Genomic DNA, 21,341 nt, shown 5'->3' on the forward strand with positions numbered 1-21,341 from the left:
AACATGACAGAAACACAGATACAAACAGTACAATATATAAATTCATACAAACAAAAGACACACATACACATACCTAAGATGAAATGGGTAAAAAGTAGTGATAAAATAAATAAATAAATGAACAGCACAGATACTAACAGTATAGTATGCAAGCTCATATACATACACAAAAAACACAATTACATTTAACACAAACAGCCCCCCCCCCCACACACACACTCACACAGTCACCACACAACACAAATGCATACACACACATGCACACACATACGTGCGTGCGCACACACACACACACACACACACACACACACACACACACACACACACACACAAACACAAATACAGACACAAACACATGTGCAGATAAGGATACACACCATAGAAAGACAGAATGGACTAAACAGAAGAGGCATGTGGGATAGAGAGTCACTGAAGGGGTCAGAAATATGTGATGAGAAATTTCCCAACAATGGACATAAAATAATAACAATAATAAACAAGTGAAGAATGAATATATAGTGAGTATGTTTGTTTGGCAAGAAAAAATTTGACCCACCAAAATATAACAATATAACAATAGGCGCAGGAGTGGCTGTGTGGTAAGTAGCTTGCTTACCAACCACACGGTTCCGGGTTCAGTCCCACTGCGTGGCACCTTGGGCAAGTGTCTTCTACTATAGCCTCGGGCCGACCAAAGCCTTGTGAGTGGATTTGGTAGACGGAAACTGAAAGAAGTCCGTCGTATATATGTATATATATATGTGTGTGTGTTTGTGTGTCTGTGTTTGTCCCCCCACCATCGCTTGACAACCGATGCTGGTGTGTTTACGTCCCCGTAACATAGCGGTTCGGCAAAAAGAGACCGATAGAATAAGTACTAGGCTCCCAAAGAATAAGTCCTGGGGTCGATTTGCTCAACTAAAGGCAGTGCTCCAGCATGGCCACAGTCAAATGACTGAAACAAGTAAAAGAGTAAAAGAGTAATATATATATATATATATATATATATATATCAGGGAGAAATATGCAAATATATTTGTTTATAATGCATATGTACATACATAAGTGTATTATGTGCATGTGTGTGTGTATATATATATATATATATTTATGTATATATGTATGTATGTATGTATGTATGTATGTATGTATGTATGTATGTGTATATATATATATATATATACACATACCCACATACACACAAAGATAGATAGATAGAGAGAAAGAGAGAGGGAAAGAGAGAGATATCATCACATGTATCATGTGCATCATACTTATACATCTATAAATAATTTATATTATTATTATTGATCTTAATATTAGTGTTGCATAAGTTATGAACAGGACAAAAACTTTAACAAATGAGCCATAAATTTACTTGAATTGAACTCGGTGACCTTCATGCTTCTCTATTCGATGTTCTTGTAATGTTTTAATACACAATTATTAACTTGGAATACATTACTCGAATGCAAGCCGATAATGGAGTCAATATGTGAGCAAATACAACGCAATATATATTCAAAAATACACACTGATTAAAAAAAAAAGCAGGACCTAAAGATCCACGTGCAAAAGTATCACGCCACTAATGAAACAGACCAGTATGCAAATTAGAAGGCAGTCAAAGATTCACTTTAAAAAGACATGAGGTGAACGCACGAAATAAAGCAGAGTCACTAAACTTAGTTTGATACTTAGTCAGAACGTAGAATTAAATTAGAGCAATATAACAGTTCTGTTTTGCCAAAATGCATTCATTTAACAGAGACCATCTCATCATTAATTCACACTAAGCATATCCAGATATTCATTTTCCTATTCTTTTTCCTTGCATTTTTGTTTTTAAAGATAGAAGAGTGTAATTTACGAGAGATTTAGTCTCTAATTTTAGCAGATCTGATGATTACATGCATGAGTCATTTTTGTTGAAACTAGTGACTCGTAACTATGTGTGTGTGTGTGGGGGGGGGGCTGTTTGTGTTAGTTGCAATTATGATGTTGATACTTAGCATGATGGGTAATAAAAATGGTGATAGGGACTGTTTGTGTTAGTTGTAATTGCAATGTTGATGGAGTGAAGGCACATGGCTTAGTGGCTAGAGTATTCAGCTCATGATTAGTAGGGTGGTGAGTTCAACTCCCAGCAATGCTTTGTGTCCTTGAATGAGGCACTTTATTTCATAATGCTCCAATCCACTCAGCTGGCAAAAATGATTTGTACCTGTATTTCAAAGGGCCAGCCTTGTCACACTCTGTGTCATGCTGAATCTCCCTGAGAAAATTACATTAAGGGTATGCATGTCTGTGGAGTGCTCAGCCATTTGCATGTTAATTTCATGAGCAAGTTGTTCTGTTGATCAGATCAACTAGAATTTTTGATGGTAAAATAGTTATGACGGGAAGGTGGTGGTGGTGATAGTAGTGGTTGTGGTGGTGGCGGTGGCGGCGGCGGCGGCGGTGGTGGTTGCAATTGTAGTAGTAGTAACAGCAATAATAATTGCTTCCTATAGAGGTATAAGACTTATAACTTGGAAGAGAAAATTAGTCAATTAAATTGACCCCCAGTACCTGACTGGTATATTATTTATCAATCCTGAAAGATTAAAGGGTGAAAGGTAATGGGAAACCCTCAGTGAGATTTGATCCCAAAATGCAAAGACACAGAACAAATACTGCAAGTCATTTTCCCCAATACTCTAACAATGCTGGTGTTGATGTTAGTTGTGATGTTGTGGTATTCATCATCTTAATCATTTTAACATCCACTTTTCCCTGCTTGCATGGATCACATGAAATTTGTTGTGGCAGATTTTTGAAAGATTGGATGCCCTTCCAGTCACCAACTCTTGTTTCAAAGCAAAGGTAATATTAACAATGACTGGACATATTTTCATGGAAGACTGGAAATAAATGACACTGCTTGTAATGACAATGACACGGTCTGCTTAATTAGAGGTGAACTTGAGGTAAATGATAACAACAACAACAACAACAACAACAGCAATAACAACTCTTAAAAATATTCATTTTATTTATCTTCCAGAAATGTCATTTTGACTTGGCCATGTTTGCTTCCAACAGACTTCATGTTGACGGTATGTGATATAACAAGTGTTTCATGTTTCATTACACCTGTATCATTATTGTGTGCGTGTGTCTGTATATATGCATGTGTGTGTACGTTTATGTGTGTGTGTACGTTTGTGTGTGTGCATGTGCGTGCATGTGTGTGTGTGTGTGTGTGTGTGTATGCATGTGTGTTCTCATCAACTGTTTGTTTTGCTTTGTTTTTTTCAGACAGTGCAATATATAAGCAGAACAATATAAGTATGCAAAACTTATTCTCAAGTTCAAAATGTGAATTTTTTTTCTTTTTTTCTTTTTTTTGTTATCTACATTCCAGTGATGGAGTTTTATATTTTTGTTAGAAACCAGCTTTGAAATCTTACTTACAGAGAGATTTCAAAAATTTCAAATAATTAAAATTAGGAGAGAACAAACAAACACACTTAAAAAAAAAATTCCAAATTTTATTTAATTTGCTTTGCGGGAAGGACTGTTCCAACGAAGTCACGTATTGTCCTTGCCTTTGAAACGCGGAGTAGATGGAACAGGGACAACTGAAGAAGGGAAATAGTCTTTATGTTGCATATCTCGTTTCTCTGTTTGTTTTGTTTTCGTTGTTCAAAAAAAAGTTCATTTTCTGTCTTCGTCTTTATGTTTTCGTTTCTCATTGTGTTCAACGTTTTTTTGTGATGTCCTGTACCCATATATGCTTGTATGTATACATATAGATGTAGGTATGTACATATATGTATGGATATATGCATATATTTATATATTATTTATGTTATTATATGATCGAATGCTACGCTTCTGTTTCCAAGTACATACATACATGATGGCTGTCCACTTGTGACCGAGGAAGACCATTGCCGACCTACAGGAGCATTGTGTGCTCTAGGACTAACTTATATATTGCATTTGTGGCTCCGTTGGTGGCTAATGAGCCCTGCTCTTGACAAGCATACACGACTGCAAACATTGCAGACCAAGCTTTCTGCAATGTTTGCAGTCGTAGGTATGTACATATATGTATGGATATATGGATATATGGATATATTTATATATTATTTATGTTATATGATCGAACACTATGCATCTGTTTCCAAGTATATACATACATACATACATACATGCATGCATACAGGCCAAAAAAATAAGAATCCACAATATGGTAGTAGCCATAGTCACTCATAATAAAAAAGAGTACTGGTGGAATATCTCAGTGAAAACCTCAATAAAATGTAAACAATAGACCTGACATAGTAATTTGGGATAGAGAAGACAAACTGTGTACAGTTGTGGAAATCAGCTGCCCAGTGGATGTTAACATAAAGCTAAAGAGCAGCAAAATAGAAAATACCTACGCTGAGCTATTGAGAAATCTACAGCTACTCTACACAATTATAAATTCAGGTTTATAGCTGTAATTATTGGGCAGTGGGATATGTAACACACTGCCTAAGTACTAATCTTGAGGAATTAGGCTTCTCAAAACCGGAAAGGAGAAAGCGGATTTAAAGACTACAGACTGAAACCAATCAGTGGAACTGTGAAAATTTTCTTTCCAGAGGTTTATCATTTAAGTATATATGAGCATGTCTAGATATGTAATTATGTACATGAGAAGACATACATAAAGCAAAACAGACTAATATACACATGCTATGACTCCAAATATTGTACACATTAGCACATACATGCAAAAATACCTTGATGTTGTTGAAATTCCAATGAAGGGGCAGGAGTGGCTGTGTGGTAAGAAGCTTGCTCACCAGCCACATGGTTCCAGGTTCATTCCCACTGTGTGGCACCTTGGGCAAGTGTCTTCTTCTATAGCCTCGGGCCGACCAAAGCCTTGCGAGTGGATTTGGTAGACGGAAACTGAAAGAAGCCCATCGTATATATGTATTTATATATATGTATGTGTGTCTGTGTTTGTTCCCCCAACATCGCTTGACAACCGATGCTGGTGTGTTTGCGTCCCTGTAACTTAGTCGTTCGGCAAAAGAGACCGATAGAATAAGTACTAGGCATCCAAAGAATAAGTCCTGGTGTCGATTTGCTCAACTAAAGGCAGTGCTCCAGCATGGCCACAGTCAAAAGACTGAAACAAGTAAAGAGTAAAAAGAGTAAGGAAGCCTGGATCTAGGCTAGAAACCAGTTCTTTCTCTATTGGCAAGAAATCTTGTAATAAAACTGAACAATGACACACACACTTTTAAAATCTTGATGAAAAATACTATTCTCTACTTTTCTTTTGTATTCTAATAAACAGATCAAACTGATGAAGCAGGCCAATACAATGATCTCGTGATGACATGGATGTCTTTGTTTGAGAAGGAAACAGGTGAAACAAAGAAGACAAAATTTACCAGTTACGATACTGTAAAAGGATTTTCATGCATTAGTAATGCTCTGGAGTGGTGCCAGTTAAATATGGCCAATATTCACAATGGAAATCCATTTGTAACATCTGCTTTGAAAGGTGCAACTCATTTACAGGTTTTAATAACAGGAAGTTTGTATTTAGTTAGTCATGTTCTGAAATCTTTGAAGCAGGTAAATTATGATGATTGAAAAGAAATCCCATATGGTGTTGTTCTTGAATATGGAGCAACATAAAACATTAATGATAATATTTATTTATTTATTTAAGACTTTGATATCTAACCCCACAAATATTTCTATTTTGCCTTTTATCTTTCTGAAGTTGATAAAAATAAGTACCAGTAATATATTGAGATTCAATGTAAAAATTCATTTTGTATGTGAATCACAAAATTACAAAGAATATTTATTAGATAGAACATGGTGAGCTGGCAGAAACGTAAGCACACTGGGCGAAATGCTTAGTGGTATTTCATCTGTCTTCACATTCTGAGTTCAAATTCCACCAAGGTTGACTTTGCCTTTCATCCTTTCAGGGTCAATAAATTAAGTACTGGGATCGATCTAATCAACTGGCCCCCTCCCCCAAAATTTTGGGCCTTGTGCCTAGAGTAGAAAAGAATATTCATTACATATTTATTACATATTTATTACATAGATGCATAAAATATCAAATTTACACAGGTGTGATGTTGTGGTATTCATTTATTTCCCATGATCATTGTACCATTTAAAATACTGAAAACATGGCCCCCTCCCCCAAAATTTTGGGCCTTGTGCCTAGAGTAGAAAAGAATATTCATTACATATTTATTACATATTTATTACATAGATGCATAAAATATCAAATTTACACAGGTGTGATGTTGTGGTATTCATTTATTTCCCATGATCATTGTACCATTTAAAATACTGAAAACATTTTAGAATACTGAAGGAAAAATAAAAATTGATGACAAAACTATTTATTGATTTACATACTTTTTTGCATTATTTTATTGATTTCAGTCATTGAACTGCAGCTATGTTGAGGGACTGTTTTTAGCCCTTTTATTACTGTATTTATTTTGAGATGCTCTGTGTTTATTTCAATTACTTTAAATATAACAAAGAATTTAGTAAAATAACTTAGTTATCATTCAGCTAGTGTTAGGAACATAAATTGTGACTAAGGTTTGGTGGAAGATTTTAATTCAAAACTTATGAAAACAAGACATTTGTACTACAGAAGAGCCAGAGGTGGTTTCAGCTGGGTTGGTAACGTAGTGATTAAGGGCAGTTTTACTTGATCATATCGTAGGTGCAGACGTTGCTTTTCAGTTAAGAACTTTGCTTCCTAACCTCATGGTTTCAGTTTCGGTCCTGCTATGTGACACCTTGGACAAGTGTCTTCTACTATAGCCCAGGCTTGCATCAGGCCTTGTTCGGTTACATGGTATTGACAAGTCACAAAAATAATGAAACAACAAGATGGAACAAATAGTACTCCAACCAACTAGGGCAGGTAACATACTGGATCTCTGCTTCACAAATAATATGGATCTCATCCATAATGTGAAAATGACACCAACGCTACTCTCGGATCACAACATGGTAGAGCTGACCATGTATGGACCAAAGGAAACCATGGACATGCAGCCTACAAGAAGCTCTCAGAATCTTTCCAATTTGAACTTTCATAAGGCAAACTGGAAACAAATTGAGAAAGAGATCCTCAAACAAAACTGGCCTAAATAGCTCTCCTCGCTGGACATTGGAGAATATGCTTTGATCCTGAGGTCCATGCAGGAAACTGCTTTGTTAATGCAGTTTTTGGATACTGGAGTGTATTGTAAGATATAGTAATTCCTACAATACCTCTTGGTAAGCAATATTCTTTTTTTTTCCCTTGTGGAACAAATGCAAATAGATTTTTTTTTTTTTTTTTTTTTTTTTGCTAGAGCAGCCAACATTTAATTGCCTCAGTGAGAAGCACAACTCTTCCAAGTGAAATCCTATCACAGACAGTGTTTGACACTGGGATTTATTGCCAGATATTGTGAAGCTGATATGGACAGGAAATTGCACTCTTCTGAATGAAAAAAGGAATTTTTGCTCTTGATGTTATCAGAGGGTTTCTGAGTATGAAAACATCTTTTCCACATCTAGAGAGAACGGTGACCTCAATAACATGTTGCATCATCTTCTTTACCACCAGGTGTAACCCATTGCAGAGTGTTGGTGGATCCAAATTTGTCACTAACATTACTGGAGTTCCCACTTTAAATTCCAATCTGTAGGGAGGTACTCCTGGAGGCTCCAATGAATTGAGAAATTCTGTTGGATAATTTACCACCTCTTCTGGATCTGAGATTGTATCAACTGACTTATAGATGTGAAGACTTCCAGGAAGATACTGCTCATTAATTTTACATACAGTGCTGTTTTAGGAGCCAGTATTGCTCTTTCACACAGCCAATTGAGACTGTGATAATTTTTCGACAAATGGAGGATCTCCTCTTTGGAGACATTATGTCAAGGAATATGATGTAATAAAATGAGATGACAATTATATGTTAATAATGAAATGACAATAAAAGAAGGTAAATAATATCAATATCTTAGCAAATTTTAAGAAATACATACAATGAACTGAGATGACACTTATGTTAATGATTAATTGTCAATAAAAAACATTAACATCAATACGTTCAGTAGATTAATCATGTTGGATGTAAGGGAAACAATCAATTTCTGAAAGTTACTTCCCTTCTCTACACATCTTAGCAAAGGTTATTTTCTGTTCCCAGAGGGCCCATTACTCATTATGTGAAAAATTTTAAGAGTCTAAAATCTTTGGAACATAAGTAATGTATTTTCCCAGTTTGGAGAAAATCAATTCTGAACTTCAGAAGTTATGCGAATTTACACACACAACCTCACTTTTATATATAGAGATTATTTGGTTTATGTCACTATACTTTATATAAGTATATAAGCGGATATGTCTATCTGATGAAGCATCATTACATATTTAAATGGATTTGATTATTTTTGAAAATCTTCAAAAATGCAGTAGCTTGCCTGTCAACAATGTATATATTTTGTTTGGTAGACAGATTGCTGTTTCTAGTTAAAACTGATTCTATGTTTCCGAGAATGCAGCATTGTATGACAGTGATGACTACAATAGTTATTTTAAATAAATCAATATTCATAAATGAAGGAATATCTCTTTTACATTTTGTTTCGAGTTAAAGAAAGTAGACTGTTGTTTCTCAGGCAGTTTGATATTTGATCAGTAAGGCATTAAGGCACTGGACAACATACTGAATGGTCAAGAGCTGTAATATCAAAAATACTGCATGACAGTGAATGGTCAGTAATTGTAATACCAAGGCAATTGGGTAATACACTGAATGATCAAGAACTGTAATATCAAGATATCTGGACAACAGTGAATGGTCACTCATTGTAATACAAAGACATCTGGACAACACAATAATTGCAATATCTTTTAGCAACTGGACAACACTGAATGGCTAATTTATAAAAGTGATTTACTGCTATGGATCCCAAAGCATGGCTGTACTCAAGCAGGCCATCCAAATACAGCTTACATAGACCAACTCATCAGAGACACTGGAGGACATCCCAAAGACCTTCCTCAACTAATGCAGGACCAAAATGGATGGCATATGCACATTAAAAATGTCTGAGCAAGCTCAACTAGATGAGATGATGGACTACAGTGAATGGCCCAAAATAGTAAGATTAAGGTGAATGGTTGGCAATTGCAATATTAAAGAAACTGACCAGTACATCAACTGGTTGATCCCTGTAATAGGGACAATGCAATGAATGGTCAAGAACAGTAATATTAAGACAATTGTTAAAAATTCTAATAATAAAGCAACTGGACAACAGAATGTAGGATTTGTAATGTTTATCTTATGATTTTATCTTTCTTTCTTGTTTTTTTCAAATACTGAAGAAATAAGAAATTGATACAATGTTCATAGTTTGGTCAACAACTAGAGTATTAAGGCAATTTAGAAATATTTTATTACAAAAATTTAACACCATTTCTTCTTACTCTTCAAATGGAAGATTTACATTTCAGTTTATATCACAAAAGGGTGAATTTTCACATTGAGAACAAACAAACATTTAGTAAGAAAAAAAAAAATGATAAAAAATTTTTTTTTTCTCTTTTTTTTTTTTTTTTCAAAAATTCTGTACAGATCCCCACCCATTCCCAAATCTATATAAGTTTTCTATCTTGGCAAAAAAAAAAAAAAAAAAAAAAAATTCTGGCAAAATCCAAAATTTTGCATTAATAATTCCCAACCCATTACCTTTTTTTAATAACTTTATTAATTTATTAACACTGATATTTTCACATCAATGGCAACACATATCAACGTTAAGAATGAAACACAAGATTACATTATGAGAGACAGAACAAAGTTTTGAAAAAAATGAAAAGAATGGAATGTGTGTGTGTACACTTGTGTATATAGGTATTTATTACACATTTGATATGTATGCATGTGTGTATGTGTGAGAAAGTTATCTATGTATCAACTTTAATGTATACACAGTGTCAAGAGGCCAGTTGCTGAGATATTTGTCCGGAGATAATATCTCTTTAGGAGAAGTGCTAAAAACACAAACATCAGAAGGAGATTGAAAATTTGCCCCAGCAGTCAGTGAAAACATCAAATGCATTTTGGCCTTTTGGGAGCCTTTTCAGTGGCATATACTCACAGCCAGCCACATATGGCCTATTGACTCTGTGTAATGTGTATATATTAAGTATGATGCATAGATAGCTATTTTAATTGCATACTTACACACATAAGGATATATATGTATGTGTGTATGTGTGTCTAAGGCATCGATGTGTATAATGAATGTTAAGGTATTGACAGACTGAAGCAGAAAAATCCACCAGCCCCATCAAAATTATACATGAATATTATATACAATATATATATATATATATATATATATATATATTATATATATATATATATATATATATATATATATATATATATATATGTATAGTATATATGATAAATAATATATTGTAAAAGAAAGTTTAAAATTTTCATCGGTGGTCTTTATCGGCTTGAAATTACAGTTTGTAGAATATGCTGCAAAATAGCAAATTGTAAATAACTGGACAGCTGATTAGCATTATCATTGATGACGATGATGGTGGTGGTGGTGGTGGTGGTGATGTGAGGGAATTAAGTAATGAAAACTCAAAAACAAAAACAAACTCTTTGAAATATGTCTCAGAGTATGAAGAAATATGATTGATTATGACTGATGATATACAACAGATGAGAATGTGGGTGGTTCAATACAGGCAGACACCTGGGTAAAACAATTCTTATATTTTAGTGCTTGAAAGGTAAAGCATATGTGAGATGCCAAGACAAGATCACAAATGAGGAGGTGTTTTGAAAAGTCAATGCCCCATACACCTGAGTCTTGTTATCAAGGCCAGAAGAATGCAGCTGGTATAGCATGTCCTATAAATGGGGGGGACAATATCCCAGTAAGAAATGCAATGATATGGTTACCAGCTGGTGAGAGGGCAGCAAAGGGTGAACTAAAGAAAACCTGAAGACCCCCCACCTTAAAAGATGATCTGTGCAGCTGTCGCACAAAATGGATTCAAGCTTCGATTCTTGCCAACGACAAAATTAAAAAAGAAAATGATAGAAAAGCATAGCTGCTCATTAACCAAATGGCCAGATATATATTGTGTGGATTCTCCTCTAATAGACAACAAAAGAGGGTTCTGTGAGTTCTTACTTGCACAAAGGGTCTGTTTACAGCAATCAAATGTTTGTGTTGTATATTAGTTCACAATCAGATTATCATTGCCTGTACAGATGCACAGCATGCAGCATATCAGATGTTGAAGTGATCACAGGGAAATGTGAGATGAAATCTTTGCCTTAAGAACACAATGCATCCTCACACGTGTGTGTGTGTGTGTGTGTGTGTGTGTGTGTGTGTGTGAAAGTCGGTATGTTTTTACATATGAGAGAGTATACTTAAATGTGAATGAGAGCAAATGTGCTAATCAGCTACTTGTCTCTGTAGTTAAGTGTATTTGTGTGAAAGAGTGTATGTATGTATAGAAACGTACGTAGATGCATATGAGCGTTTACATGCTTAGTTGTAGGTGCATAGATGTTTGCTCAGTTACAAATTTAAACATGCTAACGTGTGTGTGTGTGTGTGTGTGTATAATGAGAGTGTATACAGATAAGTATGAGAGTGGTGTGTGGCAGGATGTCTAACGTAGCATGTCAAACAAATGAGATATAATTTAAGATTACGCTCAAGTTAAAATTCTAAGATTCTTCCTTCAACTCCAAGTTTAATGAAAGGAATGAACATGTGTGTGTGTGTTTTAATTTCTCTTTCATTTAAAAACTGTTGACTAAATTTCAACAAGAGATACAGTTAATTTCACTAATGAATACATGAGCTAAAACAGCTATAGCTTCCCATTTGCAAGTCTTGTTTATATTCTGGAAGAAAATTATTATTATTATTATTATCATTATTATTGTCCCTGTTTCAAACATATAAAGAAACTTGAAATCTTTCATATGTGCTCTCTGTGCAATATCTGTAACATAAAATGGCAAGATATCAAACGCCAAAATCTTTGTAAAATGTGATGTCCAGTATCAAAAGCATGCTGCTGTAAATTCAGTGCAGATAAGTAAGACATGTTGATCACATTCCCAAAATTCTTTTGTATGGCCAACAAGTAGAGGGACAATGGGGTATGGGAAGATCCATTCTTAGATATAAAGATAAGCTGAAGCAAACACTAAAGTCTCTGCAGCTTAATTTGACATCTTGGGAAAGTCATTGTCTAGATCAATCTGCATGGTGCAAAATGTGTCTTGATGCAATTTGGGTTGAAGAAACAGGACAATAAAATAATTGTATCCTGCAATCAACAGACCCATTTATCCAACCCCAGACAAAATCAAAATCATCATTGTCCCCAGATTTCATAGCAAAATCCATACCGGGACTCAAATTACATTTATGCATCCATCACAAATAGATGCAGCTTCTTTTATTTTGCTGGGCTTCCATAAACAACCTTGCTCAGACTTGTGCCTCGCAGGGGAACATTCTAGATGCAATCCAATGGTCATTCACGACCAAAGGAGGTCTTAACCTTTTACATTCAATGAATCTTTTACATCTTTCAACTGACAGCATGGCAAAGCAACAGTCTTGTGATTGTGGTCTAATAGCAGACCTGTCTATGTGGTTAGCAACAGATACATTGGAGTGGCCAACAACTGATATGCCAGTGTGGTTAGAAAAAAGCATATCAATGTAGCTAGGAACAGATATGTCAACATAACAAGCAATAAACATGCCCACATGCCTAGCAATATGTATATCAAAATAGCTATCAATAGACATGCCAGCATGGCCAGCAATGGATATGTCAACGCCATGATTTTAGAGTCTGACATCTTAGCAGTTATTGGGCAGACAACACAAACTGTTTTAACTAAGTTATGATAACATGGTAGTGGAGGAAGAAACATTCGCTGATCAGATAATTTAAATTTTAGACATCATGTCAACATAATGATTATAATGATTACATCGTATGGCATAGTGAAATACTGTCAATAACAGAATATTAAATGTGATGAGATTAAGCACCACTATAGTGACAATTTTAAAATTAGCAAATATTGTGTGTGTGTATGTATGTATGGATAGGTGTGAATATGTGTTTGGATGCATGTGTATGGATGCACGTCTTCGTTTGTGTGTGTGTGTGTATATATATATATATATATATATATATATACACACACACACACACACACACATATATACATACATATTTTGCTGGAAGGGGCATGTCAGAAAGTAAACAATTTTATTTCCACTTTCCAACATGTCAATATTAATAAAAACTGATATATATTTCAAAATAATTAAATGATTAGTTTGTTTCTAATTTCATTTAAAACTAGAGTTTTGTGATTTTTAAATTAACAAAAAAAAAAAAAAAAGTATTAAAAAAATATCTGGATGCTGAGAACCAATATTTCGCAGCTTTAAGAAAAAAAAAAAAATATATATATATATATATATATAATTATCTCCCTTGAATTTGTCGTTCGCACCTTGTTTTGCTTTCTTGGATATGGGGGAAAAAAAAAATAATGCATCATTTCATATAATACTGCTCTTAATGAAAACATGCCAATCAAATGTCTGTTACATTTCAATTAACATTTTACCTACTCAAGCCTGTTTCGCGAAATTTGTTTTGCACCAATGGTCTAATTTTGTTATAAATTATGCATTTAAAAATTTTTTTCTAACCATATATATGTTCTAGTTCACTAAATAAACTACCATATTGATTCACAGCATAGCTATTACCAGTAACTCCTGTGATACAGAACAAATATTATATTCATTTAGAACTGCAGAAGTCAGTAGTGACACATGCTGAAAAGTCTTAAAATATCTATTATACGTCTGCTTATAGATTTTTCTTTTCATTTATTTTTTTCTACAAGTTATATTTCAGACATTATATAAACTTTAATGGTTTCTTTTGCACAAAAGTTTTTTTATGAAGGACAATGGCTCCGATGATGGCAATGACAGTAACTCGTATCCTTACCTGGTCCCGTCTTTGCTTTCTATTGATTCAAATTGAAAAGCATCTGAGAAATACAAAGAAATGTGTCCTGTATACTTCCCAAAATTTGAATATTATAGTTTGAACCACAGTAATGTGAGGCACCATAAAAAAAGACAAAAAATATCACCCCTGGGCGTCACCAGCGACTCCCACAGTACATTAAGAACATTGCATGGAGAATCACCAGTGACTCCCATGGTAGGCAAAGAGTCAAAACATAAAAGGGAGAATCAAAATTCCTTGTTTTGTGACAAATAGAGATTTGATTATCCCTTTCTGACGTTTATGAAATGATAGGTGAAGAGGGCAAGAGAACCCTCACGATAATTCATTTTTGGCCTGAGATCTCATACTTGCAAATGATGGCGATTGGAATGGAAGAAATTTAGTTTCAGCAAAAATTTAGTTTGTTTTTCAGGCAGCCAAGCCTTTCATATTAATCGTTCTGTCGGAGGCAGTTTCCAAACATTACCAAGCTCAACACGAGTTCCTGACATTTCCTGTCGACTTGGACTGTATGTTCCACTTGTAGCTCTCTTTTTGCGAGTTGTGATTAAGAAATAAGTAACAGCTGAAAATGTAAAGAAAATAATGTAACTTAATTCAACAGACAAAAGCAAGAAAGTTTTGTTAAATAATCAATAATATTCAAATATTTAAAATCTAAAATATTTACATAAAATATCAATAACATTTCAAATTCAATCAGTTCAAATATTAATTTCTGGCTAGTAAAAGATTTGGTTAAAAAGAAAGTTGACCACTGAACTAATGACCCACAATATTGTTGATAAAAATAAAAAAGGTGTGAAATGAGTGAATCCAAAGTAAGCATAATTATAATCTGATTGAAAATCAATATATATAAAATGTGATCATTTTAAAACAGTGAAAAAGAGAAACTGCTAAATAGAAGTTCCTTATTATCTCTTGTGTAACTGAATCAAATTTTCCCACCTCACCTTACAGACGAGTGGACTGGAACAATGTGAAATGAAATGTTTTTCTTAAGAACACAATTCAATGTAATAAACAAAGAAGAAAATTTCTACAATTAAAAAGACATACTCAATAATACGAAGAAAAAATTTACTAAGTGACTAATTCTGGTCTAAAAAGATGAGGGGAGATAACCCATATATTATATGAAGTAACAGTAAGACTGTGAAGGTGCATGGCTCAGTGGTTAGGGGATTTGGCTCACAATCATAAAGTTGTGAGTTCAGTTCCTGGTGGCATATTGTATCCTTGAGCAAGACACTTTATTTCATGTTTCTCCAGTCCACTCAGCTGGCAAAAATGAGTTGGAACTGTAATTCAAAGGACCAGCCTTGTCACATTCTGTGTCATGTTTAATCTCCTTGAGAACAACATAAATGGTACATGTGTCTGTGGAGTTTTCAGCCACTTTCATGTTAATTTCATGAGCAGGCTGTTCCATTGATTGGTTCAACTATAACACTCACCATCATAACCAGTCGAGTGCCAATATAACAGTAAAACTGATTCATTGAGGAGGTCCAATTAGGCTGAAACATATCTGGATTTGTCACTGAACTGCTTAAGATCAGACTACTCACCACTGCATTTAATTTTCATCTCCCTTACTTTTTCAACTGAATTTAGTCATTCAGAAAATCACTGTTCTCATCACTACAGGTTTAATTACAATTAATACTTCTCAGTTTAACACATCAATATATGAGGGATTGCTGAAAACTTCCTGGCTTTAAGGGTATCGCAAAAGACCTAGTTGGAGGCCCAACCTTCTGAGTTCTTTTACAGGGCTTAGAAAAACTGAAGGACTGCTGCAATAAGTGTATGAAATCCGAGAGGGGAATATGTTGAACAGAATCATAATTAACTGATTCTCCTGTATTTTCTTTTACTTAAAGCCAGGAAATTTTCAGCACCCCATTGTACTAGCATCCATTTAACTATTTAGTTTCACGAGGAAGATATCTTTGGGTATTTTTTGCCAGCTTCTTTTATAGTAAGTTATGTGTTGATAATTTGGGATTACTATCTCTTCAAGGTTTCACAAAATTGATAAAATTTATATCAAAGGAGAAACAGTATGATTTAAGGCAAAGTGCTGTCGTGGTTGAGTGAAGAAACAATGAAAAAGCTTCAGGAAAGCAATCATTCGAATTAGTATCAAAGTTGCTGAGTTGGACATACCTACCACTTACTCCTGGTGTGCCCATAACCAAGATACTATATTCTCACTGGCTTGATTTACTTAGCTACAAGTAAGTACAATGACTGTATGATTAATGAGTATTTTGTTAGATTGCAGTGTTGGATTACTGAAACAAGAAAATAAACCCAGTAAAAGAGCCAGACTCAAGACTCAAGTTTAATTCTTTCATTGGATTCAGTCTTGAAATCTGATTCATGCTGCTTGATTAAGCGGTAGTGTAGTGGCATGAAAAAAACAAAGCATCCACTACACTCTGTAAAATGAATTAGGAAAGGCACCCAGCTGTAGAAAAAATGCCAAAGATGGAATTGGAGCTCAACACAGCCCTGTAGTTCACTAGTTCCCTGTCAAATCCTCCTAACCATGCCAGCATGGAAAGCAGACATTAAATAATGATGATGAGAGAGAGAAAGGACCCTGTGTTTATATTGGTATAAGTATGTTATATATATATAATATCATTAAATTAACATACAAAGTTAAGTAATATTGTAAGTTTTAATAAAAATACTTAGAAACTGATTAATTCTGGAAATAATTGTTAGTTGGAAGATTTTTATAGTTTAGTGTGATTTGAGTGGTTGGGTGAAGTGAATTTCTTAAAATACATCTGGTCACCACTGTTTTATGACACCATTATTTAACTTTGAAGAAACCTGTTTCTGTCTATCATACTTTAGCCTTTTAACACCTGGCATAAAGCCAGCTCCCACTCTACTATACCCCCACTAACTTGAGGGGGCTTTCTAGTCTTGCAAGTTATATGGCAACCTCATTTGTGATGGTGCCATGAAAAAAGTATTCAGTATACTTTAAAAAGTGGTTGTTGTTAGAAAGGGTATCCAGCCACAGAAGCCATGCAAAAACAGACATTGGAGCACGATGCAGCCCACAGAACAACCAGGTTACGTCAAACAATCCAACCCAAACCAGTACAGAAGATGGTCAGTAAATGATGGTAATAATGATGACAAATGGCCGGTTCAGAGAGATTGTGAAGTGTAAATTATACTGTATGTAATTAACCTGATTTTGACATTTATATATTCAGAAATCTGAAACCTGAGAATAACTGCTGGAGTTTGATATTAAATGGGTTTTTCACAGTCGAAACTAAACAGAAACGTGTATACAGAAGTAATGGGAAATTTTAAATTCATAACCAATGTGGCCAGAAAATATATACATATATATATATTATATATATGTCATCATATAGCATTGACTGTTTCATGCTAACATGGGTTGGACAGATTTTGCTAATGCCCATTCTGTCATCAACCCTTCCTGTTTTGAAACATAGTAATAATTCCTCAAGATCTAACATGTTTTTCATAGTAAACTAGAATCAAACAATATCATTTGTACGACAGCAATGCTCATTTACAATCATCACATGATGTCAAAACAAGGACACACTGGTACTTGCACACAAACATGCACACTTACAGAAATATCTATCTATTTATCACACTATGCATATGCATCATCATCATTATCCAGTGTTTTAAATCCAGGTTTTGTCCCCTCCACCTTTTCCTCAGTCTACCTCGCTTTCACGCTCCATTTATCTCCAATGCAATCACCCTCCTCAACACATGCCCATACCACCTCGCTCCATTCACCCTTGCCAACCATTCCACCAATTACTCCAACCCCAACATTCCCATTAAATCCTCAGTCCTCTTCTAATCAAACAGCTTCACTCCACACATTTCTCTCACCATTGCTCTCTCAGTCCTTCTCAAAATTACCATCTCTTTCTCCCTCAGAAACCATGTCTCACTCCCATACATCATTGCAGCTCTCACACAATTCTTACAGACCCTTCCTTCCTTTCATCTTTAATGAGAACCTTTTCCAATATAACAATGCCTGAACTTCACCCAGCCAAGTCTCAATCTTGCTGTCACAGCTGCTTCACACCCACCACTTACATCCACCCTATCTCCCAAATAACAAAACCCTCTCACCGTTCCCACTTCGTCACATAGCATTTCCACTGGTTCTGCCAGTCCTCCAGCTCCTTTCTCACATCTTCCACAAACAAACTCTCTCACCAGTCTTGAGGTCACCTTCTTCATTTTCTTACTTCTATCATGAATCCATTTCTCACATCTCGTACACAACACCACATTTGCCATTACCCTCCTCCCACATACACCACATGGATCCACCTTACTCACTGACACTTCTTCCACCCACTCACCATCAGCTTTGTCTTCCCAAGGTTTACCTGCAAACCCTAGCTTTCAAATGCCTCCTTCTGTTTCCAAAACTTCTCTCTCAATCCCTCCATCGTCTCACTCATCAGAATAAGGTCATCTGCATACAGTATGCCCATTATCAATCCCTCTCTTGCACTCTCCATCATCACCTCAACCACTATTGCAAACAACAACAGTGACAACACACATCCCTGATGCACACCAACTTTCATCACAAACTCCTCCTCATACAAACTCATCACTGCCCTCACTATTACCTCTAGTACACCTCTCTTCATCAAAGCCCACTCAATCCACCCTATCTCCTATTTGTGTGTGTGTGTATAAGGGTTGGCATCAGGAAGGGCATCTAGCTGTAAAAGCCATGCCAGCTCCTGTCAAGCCATCCAGCCCATGCCAGCATGGAGAAGTGATTTTAAATGATGATGATGATGATGATATATATACATTAGCATAACTTAGAATAGCTTAAGGACTGAGATATATGTGGCTGTGTGGTAAGAAGCTTGCTTCCCAACCACATGATTCCAGGTTCAGTCTGGCTGCGTGGCACCTTGGGCAAGTGTCTATTGCTATCGTCTCAGGCCGACCAAAGCCTTGTGAGGGGATTTGGTAGACGGAAACTGAAAGAAGCCCATCATGTGTATATATATATATATATATATATATATATATACATATAAATATTACAAATTAAAAGGGTATATGGTGAAGCAAATGCTTGCTGATCCCTTAATTATGTATATACATATATATTTATGTGTTTTTACATCCCTGTAATCTAGCAGTTCAGTAAAAGAGACCGATAGAATAAGCACCAGGCTTACAAAGAATAAGTCCAGGGGTAGATTTCTTCAACTAAAAGGCAGTGATCCAGCATGGTTGCAGTCAAATGACTGAAACAAGTAAAAGAATAAAAGAATATATGTGTAGTGAGTGATATTTTAGGCCAAATAACAGTGAGCAAACACATAGTGAACTGTGAACAGAAATTCAGTGTTGTAACAGTGCATGTGACCCCAGTTTAATAAGAAACTGCAGTGATAGGTGAGGGAATAAAAAGAATTCTGTTATTTAAGCATTGAAATTAGTGCCAGGAGTTCCAAAGGGAGTAGAAAACACCGTTTTAGGATTGGAAGTGGTGAGATGGGAAAATTTTAGAAAACAAACCTACCTGCTGTAGAACATCAGAAGTAAAAGAGAACAGAAAAGAAAGAGGAAGAAATATGTTAAAACAAATTTGTAACACATGAATATAGCAACATCAAATATATGAAAGAAGAAAATGTTATGTAAAAAATTATTTGAATTTTTTCTAAAATGTTTCCCAGGGTGCAGAAGTGGCTGTGTGGTAAGTAGCTTGCTTACCAACCACATGGTTTCGGGTTCAGTCCCACTGCGTGGCACCTTAGGCAAGTGTCATCTTCTATAGCCTCAGGCCGACCAAAGCCTTGTGAGTGGATTTGGTAGACGGAAACTGAAAGAAGCCCGTCGTATATATATATGTGTGTGTGTGTGTGTGTGTGTGTGTGTGTGTGTGTGTATGTTAGTGTGTCTGTGTTTGTCACCCCAACATTGCTTGACAACTGATGCTGGTGTGTTTACGTCCCTGTAACTTAGCGGTTCAGCAAAAGTGACCAATAGAATAAGTACTAGGCTTACAAAGATTAAGTCCTGGGGTCGATTTGATCCACTAAAGGCGGTGCTCCAGCATGGCCGCAGTCAAATGACTGACACAAGTAAAAGAGTAAAGAGTATAGCAAAAGAAAAAAGAGAAATATAAAAACCTTTGGCGAAATTAATTACTTAGAGAATGGTTGTGTGGTATGAAACTTGCTTCTCAACCACATGGTTCTGGGTTCAGTCTCACAGCATGGTACCCTGGACACCATTTCTTCTATTATAGCTCTGTGCCAACTAAAGCCTTGTGAGTGGATTTAGTAGGTGGAAACTACAAGAAGTCCAGTGTGTGTGTGTGTGTGTGTGTGTGTGTGTGTTACTGTATCCTTGCATTAACAACACATGATAATTGTACAGGAGTGTCACAATCATACAAGCAGTGTCGATCATTTACAATATTTTGTGAAAATGTGTCTGGATAAAGGTGAGGGTTGGCAACAGGGAGGGCATCCAGCTACAGCTGATCAGTCTCAACAAATTTCATTTGATTGACTGAGCAGTATTCTAATATGAATAGTTATTACAGCAGGTCAGCAAGTGGTCAAGACTGAAGTATATATATATATTTTTTTTTTATGTTTTGGCATTGTTATTACATGTATATGAATGATAATCAAGAGAGATCATAAAAGACCACAAAGCCAAGATTTTGTTACTCCTCTAAATTGTGTATTGTTTTAATACTTTGTCTAATAAGTATATTTTGTTGTTGTTGAAACCTTGGTTGCCACAAGTTTCACCCTCATTGTTTAATGTCCACTCTTCCATGCTTGCATGGGTCAGACAGAATTTACTGAGGCTCTGCATTAGTGGATATAAGTTCTTTATTTGTTAAATTAGGCTACCATTGGTTTCATGCCCAGAAAAGTAGGAAAATATTGTTAAGACAATAGGATATTTTCCTACTTTTCTTAAATGGAAGCCTTAATTCACAAATATATATATATATATATATATATATATATATATATATATATGACCCCCAGACAGAAGTTAAACTGTTTTTACTTCAAATTTTTATAATTTTTTACTTGTATTTGATGAGATGAGATACATTGAA

General features: G+C 35.2%; 2 protein-coding genes across 9 annotated transcripts in view; one reads left to right on the top strand and one right to left on the bottom strand.

The window, feature by feature from the left end:
- The window catches only part of LOC106873025 (folylpolyglutamate synthase, mitochondrial), a 35,685-nt gene extending 29,264 nt beyond the window's left edge, over positions 1–6,421 (top strand). Inside the window, exons 12-13 of the mRNA XM_089363420.1 lie at positions 3,047–3,098; positions 5,345–6,421. Of these exons, the coding sequence (XP_089219546.1) occupies positions 3,047–3,098; positions 5,345–5,646 (354 nt within the window). The 3' untranslated portion in view covers positions 5,647–6,421. The remainder of the gene's footprint in view (positions 1–3,046; positions 3,099–5,344) is intronic.
- A 7,590-nt stretch (positions 6,422–14,011) lies between these two features.
- Positions 14,012–21,341, bottom strand: part of LOC106873032 (protein crumbs) — a 207,477-nt gene continuing 200,147 nt past the window's right edge. For 5 of the 8 annotated variants that reach the window (XM_089363381.1, XM_052972968.2, XM_089363392.1 and 2 more), the window contains one exon: positions 14,012–14,741. In XM_089363381.1, coding sequence (XP_089219507.1) covers positions 14,602–14,741 — 140 coding nt within the window. In that variant the 3' untranslated portion in view covers positions 14,012–14,601. Of the gene's footprint in view, positions 14,745–21,341 lie in introns of all 8 variants that reach the window. The other 3 variants (XM_014920238.3, XM_089363369.1, XM_089363401.1) reach the window with 1 other exon arrangement.

This window comes from Octopus bimaculoides, chromosome 1 (genome assembly GCF_046866305.1).
Source record: "Octopus bimaculoides isolate indiv1 chromosome 1, ASM4686630v1, whole genome shotgun sequence".
Classification (NCBI taxonomy): Eukaryota; Metazoa; Mollusca; class Cephalopoda; order Octopoda; family Octopodidae; genus Octopus; species Octopus bimaculoides.